The 10,031-nt window shown below is 44.1% G+C and overlaps 1 protein-coding gene across 2 annotated transcripts in view; it reads right to left on the reverse strand.

Moving 5' to 3' along the window:
• The window catches only part of CAMK1D (calcium/calmodulin dependent protein kinase ID), a 479,866-nt gene extending 471,569 nt beyond the window's left edge, over positions 1 to 8,297 (reverse strand). Inside the window, exon 1 of one of the 2 annotated variants that reach the window (XM_043966580.1) lies at positions 8,191 to 8,297. Coding sequence is in view for 1 of the 2 variants with exons in the window: in XM_043966579.1 (XP_043822514.1) it covers positions 6,490 to 6,581 (92 nt within the window). In the remaining variant the exon portion in view is untranslated. Of the gene's footprint in view, positions 1 to 6,489; positions 6,606 to 8,190 lie in introns of those variants that run through there. The other variant, XM_043966579.1, reaches the window with a different exon arrangement.
• Positions 8,298 to 10,031: the final 1,734 nt, after the last annotated feature.

A 10,031-nucleotide genomic window follows, 5' to 3' on the forward strand; every position in this document is an offset into this window, starting at 1 on the left:
ATATACAGGGAACCTTTTAGTGTCCTATTTCCATTTGAGTTTGACACCACTGCTCTTTGTTATCAGAATATGAAAGGAATATGCTAGTACATTATCTGGAGCCAGGGTGTCATGTTAGTATTCATTCCTGAGTCCAGATGAGCTTTGTGTTTTAGTCACCCTATAGACATCAAATTGTGTGTCTGGAATCAGGAATGACAAATGGATCCAGAGATTCCACACACAAGACTTTAGTGCCCTTTCCTGCCACCAAACAGTCACTCTTCATTTAAAGAATCAGAGATAGATTCTCTAAATCTAAATAAAAGAGGAAGACACAAACTTCCAGTTTCCCCGGGGCTTTGCGATGCTTTATGAGCAGTTTTGACTGCCAGGGGCTGCAAAAATTGACCAATAAGGTTACATCCACTACCTCTAAAATGAGACTAATCTTCCACAGAGAAGGAGGAGGACAGAGAGATTGATGGGGATTTAAGAAGATTTGTTTGGGGAAAGGAGAGATTAAGGGGCTTTATGGACCTAGTCAAAGAAGAAACTCACCAAATTAACCCTTAAGATCTTCCCCTGACCTTATAGAAGAAGCCACCCACAGAAATGCAAACATGATCCATGTGGTGATTAAGGTCCCAGATCTGAATACATAAATTCTTCTTCAAGATAACAGCTCACTTTAGTCACTGGCATGGAGGACTACAAATTTCCAGGGTCTGTTTTTGCCAGAGTTCCACAAATATGTACAATAGAACCGTTCCTTTTCTTCAAGAGAAAGGAATTTTTTGGACACATTTATTTCAAACATATTAGCAAAAAAAATAGCTATGTTTTACATTTGTGTTGTTTCCATTTAACCTTTGGAGATTAAATTCCCAAATCAATTGGGAGACTTGTATGCTAGTGTGACAAGTGACACAGCTCCCCGACGTTTACCCCTGCAGGCAAGAGAAGGAATTTTCCCTAGTAGCAAAACAATCCTTCCTACTGCTAACATTTCAATCCTTTGTGGGATACACCAAAAATACAATGATTTACCATCAGTCACAGAAAATAATGCATTTAAAAACACCTTTGTCCAAATAAACTGTGCAGGATTTCTTGGCACCAGAGAATGGAAAAGGTTATTCTGCACAGAGTAATAATAATAATTAGTAATAAAAGCTAACATTTATATAGTGTTTTAAGGTTTTCAAAGCACTTTATATACATGATCTCATTTAAAGTACTATGAAAGAGTCCAGCTGAGGAAAGAAGGCACTACTGATATTCGGTAATTCAAAGGGAAATTCCTTTCAATAGTTTGGCAATAATACATGTTCAAAATTCAAAGGTCTATAAATAACTAAAGTGTGTGCAAATCTATCAGACAATGACTGGGCATAATAGACATCCAGTAAACACTTGTTTAGTCATATTGAATGGTTGAATTCATATCATCTCTCAAAAAAACAGAAAATGAAAAACTGAAAGTGCTAAAACAGAGATTGTAAAAGCTATTCCCTTTGATGACAATCCAGGGCTTTCCCTACCCCTCCCAACACCCTTTCTCCTCTTGAAATAACACTTTAAATGACTCTCATTGACCTTAAAATGCCGAATGATTCCAGGGTAAATAACTACTGCAGCAGACTTCCAGATTTGCCAAAACCTTTCATTTCCTTTGTATTTCCTCCTCCCAAAAAAATACAGCACTCCACACTCCAATCAGGTTCAGGCAGTTCCCCAACTTGTTTTACAGATGAATTGATCACATATGACCTTAAAGGGCAGAAGTATTCAGAATTTTTCTGATAATGATCTAAATCAATATAATATCAGCCATACTAAAATTTCTATTTCTACTTTTCTTATGCATAGCATAACTAGGTAGGAATATGTTGAATGAAAAAGAGTGGCCAACGTCAGTGACATTAAGAAGGATGAGGGGGCAGGTAGGTGGTGAAAAGCAGGTAGATAAAGCATTGGCCCTGAATTCAGGAGGACCTGAGTTCAAATCTGGTCTCAGACACTTGACACTTACTAGCTGTATGACCCTGGGAAAGTCACTTAAGCCTCATTGTCCTGGAAAAAAAAGGATGAGGTTTCATAGACTTATATAGTCAGTTTTACTCTGACACCATCAGGGCACTTAAACATGCCCACAACAGAGAATTGACCAGTCTGAGTCAATTTCATGCTGCATTTACTGAAAAAGTCATTCATATATATTTTTTACAGATGAAAAGATCATTGGAGATCATCAAATCCAACCTCATTTTATTGGTGAGGAATCTAAGGCCCAAAGAAGATAGGTATGTAATTCACCTGTGGTCACACAGAGTCACTACAGAACCAAGACTCACCCAGGTTTCTCTCATTCCTAGACCAGGTTACACTACCTCCCACTACACCACCGAGCGTTGCCCAGCCAAGCAAATATTCATTCCTGTGTCTCCTTAATTTGTTTTTGAGTCTATCCTTAAAAAGCCATGCAAAAATTAGTGCTATCACTTTCTAACTGAAAATACATCTTAAATTCCAGAAAAACAACAACAACAACAACAAAAACTATTGTCTGGGATGTGGTCATTATTGGTGCCTTCTCTAGTCTTGTGCATGTTCTAGACTAGAATGATGATGCTGATTTTTAATAAGTAAGGAGTTCTTACTAGGAAAACTAATTGTTTTCTTTTCATACATATATGCCTCCAAATAATAAATTCTAATGTTCTTTCAGAAGCTGTTAAGAGACCTCTGAAGATTTGACAAATATGCACGTAGAAATGAATGCCACCCCTAGTTTACTGTTACATCATATATCAATATAATGTACCTTTATGCCAGGCCAGGACCCTAGAAACATGCTGCTAATAAATCAGTATTAACCAAATAATCTCCACCTTATTCTCAAGTGTTATGATCCTCATTTTAAAGGAGGTTAAACTGAACCATGAAAGGGTTTAAAACATTTGACCTAAGTCCTGACTCATTGGTACATCATCAACAAATTCCAGAATCCACACAGGCACCAAGGCCTTTCTTCTAGACTCCCTTTATCCTGTTCAGTTTCCTCTCTTCCATAGGTTCCAACTCTATGTGATATATACCTTACCCACCAAACCCTATCCCTATGCCCCCTTTAAAAATGCACCTCACTTTAACTAGATTAGAGAGCTCTCCCCTTTTGTCTCTGCCACTCCATGCTTAGCTTCACAAAGGAAGTGAGCTGGCTCAGTCAGCTACACAGCTGATTATAAAAGTTTAGAATGATGAGTTTTCATCTTTTCTTGGCATTACTTACTAAGGTCAGGCAGTCGCCTTCACTCTAAACCATGCTTTTCCATAAAAATGTAGAAGGGACAAAAGGGGACAGGAGATGATGGCCATTCAATCCTCCCAGAAATATTGTGAAAGTGGAGGGAAAAAAAGGAAGGAAGGAAGGGAGGGAGGGAGGGGAAGAGAAAGAAAGAAAGAAAGAAAGAAAGAAAGAAAGAAAGAAAGAAAGAAAGAAAGAAAGAAAGAAGAAAGAAACTACAGGGCACAAGAAAAATGCATTCCAATCCTAATGCCAGTTTTTAAACTTTCCTTAGCTAGATTTCATTACAAATAGAAATGAAAAGGCCAAGGCTAAAAATCAGCCATGAATGGACTGGATACAGCTTCCATAATTAGATACTGGCCAAGGTCACTTGAGCTTGTTGCAGAGGAAAATAATACATCCAGAACTGGGGCCAATCACTTCTAGAAAGTCCAAGAATTTCTGGATTATTGGCATTAATTGACTTCTGTTCTTTAGTTGTGTTCATCATCTTTAGGGTTTAACATGGAAGTTGAACTGAAACCCAAGCCTCCAGCATGCCAGCCCTCTAGGGGAACTTGATAGAAATGTTCTTTCCAAAGGATTACAGGCTCATAGCCTGAGAGTTTAAAAGAACCTTAAAGGCCCTGGAGTCCAACTCCTTACAGAGGAAACTAAGACAGGAAGGTAAAGTTACTTGGGTAGGGTTCCCCAGATAGAAAATGTCTGAGGTAGGATTTGAATACAAGTCTTCTTGACTCCTAATCAGCCTCTCTACTGGCTACACCATAATGCCTCTCAAAGTCTTTCTAGTTTTGTCTTTCTAAATAGCTCAGTTCTTTAGCATGTACAGTGGGGGGAGGAGGTGGGGGTCCTGTGCGCAGAGCTCTCTCAAAAAGTGTTGGGTCCTAGATCTCTCTTATACAGGATTCTTTGGCTTTCTTTAGTTCCAGAATATGAACTTCAGTCCATTACAAAGACTGAGCCACAGGGAACTGATCTCCAGCAGCAGAAGTAGCAACAATGAGCTTCACTCAATGAAGCTGCGAAACAGCTGGGTTGATCTTCAGCCCCTTTTAGCCATTGCAGATGTGGAGATACAATGTTCCCCTACAAAACAAAAGTCAGCTACGGAAACTATATTAACCTATCAGGGAAAATTAGAGCCATCTATAGAAATTACACTGGGAAGAGCAAACGTGCCACTTTAATAAATGGACCCTCATGATTTCCAAATCCATCCTCTTGAAGCCCAAGAATCACATACCTAGAATGACAAGCATTGGCAAGCTTTTTATTACCCAGTAACTTGAGCAGCTGAGAGTTAGAACAGGAACACCTGAGTAAACTTCAAAAGTATTTTCAAAAGTTTTAAAACAAATTAGTCCACTAACTGACTGTGCCCATTTCCTCAGGGCAAAAAGCTCCCCTCTCCTTTAAAGCCCAAGTGTGTGTGTGTGTGTGTGTGTGTGTGTGTGTGTGTGTGTGTGTGATCTTATTTTTAGGCAAACCTAAAAGTAGAAATATGTCCTTGCCTAATAACAATGATAATCATTATTATCATTATGGCCATGTTTTTCACTTATATAGTCTATACAGTTTAAGAAATGTTTTACTGAAAAAAAACTGTTGTTTCATAACTTAGTGCAGAGCTTGGAACTGCACTGACTTTCTGAATACCCCTGTATCATCTAATTTGATTTTTCCAGCACTTTAAGACAGCTAGGACAACTATTATTATTCCCATTTTAAAGGAAAAGAGATTAAGTTTTGTTGGGGATAAAATGACCCATTTAAAATCACACCACTAGTAAGTGGTAGAGAAAGCCCCAGGGCTGAAGCCCAGGTCAAAGGTGCGCTCTTTCTACTACACCACACTTCAGTGCCAGATGCCTTAAGAAAGCCTTCCCTGAAGAAGTATGAGGAAGATTTAACTCTAGTTGTCCAAACATTTGCTGGAATTAGAATCCAAAGTACTTGAAATGAACGCATCTCACAACTTCTGTCCCCTGCTAATAAGAAGAAATATATGCAGCTGCAGCAGACACTGGCTACACTTGAAGGCAAGGCATATTCAAAACCCTGGCGCTGCCAAGAGAACAGGGCAGCAAAGAACAAGCTGATTGATCAAACACGACAGCACCAGAATCCCCGTTTTCCTTCCACCCTTAACAGCTATGCATACCTCTAGAACCAAAATTCTATCGTACATAGGTACACTCACATATATACGTATGCATGGAGATATTTAAGGGGGATGAAGATAACTTCTGTTCATGTGAACCCCTTTGCACTTTGTGTAGTTCCTCTTTGCTATTATCTCTCCCAACTAATCTGACTTCCCAAACAACAACCCCCCCTTGCAAAAAATTAGATAAGAGGTAAAAGATGCACCAACAACCATTAAACTACGCGAAATTCTGAAAAACTCGCCCAGTGTTTTCCAAGTATTTCTGCTTCTCCTTAACTGTGTCCATCAGCTTTAGGGTATATAGCATGGAAGTCAAACTGAACAGCCGGTGACTGCTAGGAGCTACTGAGATAAACAAGTGTGTCTGCATACTATAATATACATATATACACACAGGCTCAAAGACCTACCCGCATGTGACCCTGAACACAGTAGAATTATCTGATGATATAAATATGGGTATATCCAAACACGCCCAGCACTTGCTGTATAAATGGCTAGCTGTTGTGGTTGTCAATTTTGTCATGTGCATGTAAACATACACTATACACATGTATATCTAAATGAGTGATATTACCAAATTCTATCATTCTTGAACTCGATGTGTTTTGGATAACATCTCCATTGATATAGATGTGTGTGTGTGTGTGTGTGTGTGTGTGTGTGTGTGTGTACAAACACACTGTGGGAATACTCAACATACGCATAATGTAAATATTCACCATATTCAGACCTGGGCACACAAATAGATAGAAATTGGGGGGGGGGGGAATCAACCTCCGGGGCGAGCTATTCTCTGAAAGCCACGAGCTCACACCACCGCCTTGGGTGGGAACGTATTCTGGGCTCCCGGAACACGGACACACACGTTTGGGTGTTGGAGGGAGAATCTGCAGAGCCTCGAGTGGGACAATGAGGACACTGCGATCCCGGCTCGGTGCAGCAGCAGCGAGAGCCGCCACAGCACCCACAGCCACGGCCACGGCCGCCGCCTCCACCCTTTCCCTTCCATCCAGCCCCTACTTACGTTCCCAGGGTCTCCTTGAACTCGAAAATCTTCTTGATGTCCTCGGCTTGCTTTTTCCAGGAGGAGCTGCTCTCCCCGTTCTCCCGGGCCATGGCAGCGGAGTGTCTGGGGGAGGTGGAGGGACGACTGAGAGGGGGAGAGTGGGGGTGGTGCGGCGGGGCTGGAGGAGGGAGTGCGTAGGGCTGTGGAAGGGAAGAGGAAGGGGTGGCGAGGGGCTCTAGGAGAGCGAGCGTAGAGATGAAATGTGCAGGTCCTGAATGGATGGAGAGCTGACTAGCCCTCCACCACCAACACCACCTCCACCACCACCACCACCACTGCCGCGGCTTCTGCTGCTGCCGCTGCTGCTGCTACTGCTGCCGCCGCCGCTGCTGCTGCTGCCGGCGTGCGTGCGTGCAAGGGAGATGCTCAGAGAGGGAACCAGCAAGAGACTTTCAACTGCAGCGGTGCTTCCTCTTCTGCAGTTTCCTCTTTCACTCTCTCTGCCTCGGTCTCTCAGGGTCTCTTATTTCTGCTCTTCTCTACCACAGACTTCCTGCCGCCGCCGCCGCTGTCTTCGCTGCTGCTGCTCAAACGGCTCCTTCACCGCCTGCTGCAGACCCCACTTTCAGCTACTTTTCTTGCCTCCTTTTTCTCCTCCCTCTCTCCCTCCCTCGCTCACTCGCTCGTTCCCTCCCTCCTTCTTCCCACTCTCCCCTCCCTCGCTCTCCCTGGTTTGCTGCCTTCGGGGATGTCTTTACTCCGCAGCACTTGGGTTCAGACGCCCTGCCCTGCCCTCCTCCCCCCGCCCCCCGCAAAAACCCCACCAATTACAATAGTCCTAACCAGAGGAGGGAATCCCCCCCCCCAAAGGTCTCCCCGGGCCCGCAGGGGCTCCGAGCTTCCTGTCCCGGCTACTTTAATACTCTTTAGAGTGGAGATGGAGAATAAAGGGTTCAGGGACACAAGGAGGAAACCCTGTTCTATCTCATTTCTTCTGCAATGCCTTGGGTGGGGGACCCTCCGAAGGGATGTTCTTGTAGGAAGATTTTATTTTGTGGGGGAAAGCATGACTGAGAAGAGATGGGAGTTTCTATTCTCAGTCACAGGGAAAAGAGAAGGAGGAGCAGCGAGTGTCCGCCCGCTTAAGTGCCCTGTAAGTTGGCACCCAGGAGGCGGAGAGGGTGGGCACGCACAGTGCGTGTGCTATGCGAGGGAGGCGAAGGGCCGGGCAGGGACTGAGTGACAGATAGACACACACGCGCACACACCCACACGGCTCCTCTCCCCTCCGCTCTCCTCCCCTTCCCTTCCACCCTGGTCTTTGGTTAGGGCTGCTGCTGCTGCTGCCGCCCGCCGCAGCTGCTGCTGCTGCTTCGGGTTGTTTGACTTGTATCAATATCACTTTGTAGCTCACATGCTGTAGTTCGTTGTTATGGCAATGGGAGGAGAAGGAGGAAGTGATGGTGGGGAAGGTGTAAGTGGGCGTTCGACTCCACAGCCCAGACGGAGCCCGCTCCCGGCTCTCCCCGGCTGTCAAAACCCCTCCAGACTGAATGACTGGAGATAATTCGCATTGCACCAAAACCGCGCGCACGTCAAATAATGAGGAAGGGGTGGGGGGTGGGGGGGAGCTGGAAAAGATAGACGTTAAGAGTATTGGCATAGAGGTTCCAGGGACAAAGAGGAGAACCCGAACCTGGCAGGCCGTAACTCCTTTACCTTTCTTAAGAGCAAGACTTCCAGGTAGAATGTTGCCTGGGTCCGAAGAGGTGAATGAGGAAGAAAGAAGGGGGGAGCGGCCCCGGAATGGGCATACGATAATGCTCTACCGCAGCCCAGAACCCTGTATGGAGTAGTTGTCACGTGCGAGTTTTCCCCCATCTCAACCCACTCTGGCTTCCCTTCAACCTTCTGCCCACCCCCACCTCTTCCTCCACTCCAGCTGCTGCTCCCTTTGCCAGAAGCTAGGAAAATTACAAGAAATCTCAGGGTCGTGAGTGGGACAGCCCCTCGCTCCCCTTCCACGTGTCCTCAAACATCCATCTTCCGTCCCAGTTGCAGGGATTTCCCAGACTACGCAACAGTCAGATCAAGTTGAGTGATGCACTGTGCTGCTGCGTTCTTTTTCTATCGGAGACTTTGCCAGGAAGTCCTCCTCGAATACTTTTTTTCTTGTGGATGGGGGAGGGAGATTTGGAAAGCAGAAGTAATGCATCAAGATGGGATTAGGGTGAGACATCCCAGCCTCAAAAGTTAGAACAGTAGAACAGATGTCTTCAACTTCCCGTGGTATCCCTGTAGTATACTCTCTGATCTGCCCTATTCATCTCCCAGTGTCCACCTATCAAAAAGCTGCTTGACTGCCTCGTGGCCTACTAATCTGCAGTGACTATATTGACTCTCATTTCCCCCTCCCTTTGGGAAAAACATACACACACACACACCCTATCCCATCAATAGACCCTAGACCCTGAGCTCCAATTCCATATTTTCAACTGCCTGCTATATATCTTCCCTTGGAGTATTCCTACATGCTACCTCAAACTCAGTATTTCCAAAATGGAATTCATCCTCCTTAGTCCAAAACCTGGTCCTTCTGTTAACTTCCCTATTCCTATTAAAAGTCCTCAATTCTCCAAATCAAACAGGCTCTAAACTTTCTTGAAATCATCTTTGACTCTTCAATATCCCTGGTCAAGCAGAGCCTCCTCCTACTCAATACACACACACACTCCCAGACAACCAGTTGTAAAGTGCTCTTCAGCTGGCATCTGCAATATCTCTCCCATTATCTTACCCTTTTAACCTCCCTCTCTCCCAACTCACACCAGCCATCATCTTAGTTCAGATCCTTATTATTACAGCCTACTGCAAAGCTTTCTAACTAGTCTTTCTGCCACATCTCTCTCCTGCCCAATCTCCCTTTCACACACCTGCCAGAGTAATCTTTCATGTGCACAGATTTGACCATGACCATCATCTCCTTAAAACCTTTCAAAATCGCATGCAAAATGGAATGCAAACTCATTAGCTTGTCATGTAAGGCCTAAGTTAATCTGGCAATTGCCTACCTTTCTAGCAAAATGAATGAATGAATAAAAAAGCATTTACCAAGCACTTTTTATGTGCCAAGCACTGGGGATAAAAGTACAAAAGAGCAGAACAGGACCTGTCCTCAAGGAGCTTATAGTCTAATACAAACAACACATAGCTGGGAGAAAACATTTTGACAGAGAAGTCAGGGTGAATGATGGTTAAAGTTGTAGAGTAGTTGACTGATAAATCCTCACCAAGAATGGTAGAGTTGATATGATTACTGTTCCTACTGTGAAAGTTCAAAGGGATAGGATGGGGTAGTACACAAGTCAGGAAGATATGACTGGGAAGTGATATGGTTGTCCTAGGACTAGGCAAAATGAGACTCATCAATCAGAGCCCAGGGTGACAGAGATGGGACTTTCCTTTCAGAGAAAGGTGGAGGCTAGCTGAAGGGCAGTGCAATTATCACACATCCTTTCATCCAGCTAACCTTGACTACTAACCATTTCATCTCATCTTGC

The sequence above is a fragment of the Dromiciops gliroides genome, chromosome 5 (genome assembly GCF_019393635.1).
Source record: "Dromiciops gliroides isolate mDroGli1 chromosome 5, mDroGli1.pri, whole genome shotgun sequence".
Lineage (NCBI taxonomy): Eukaryota > Metazoa > Chordata > Mammalia > Microbiotheria > Microbiotheriidae > Dromiciops > Dromiciops gliroides.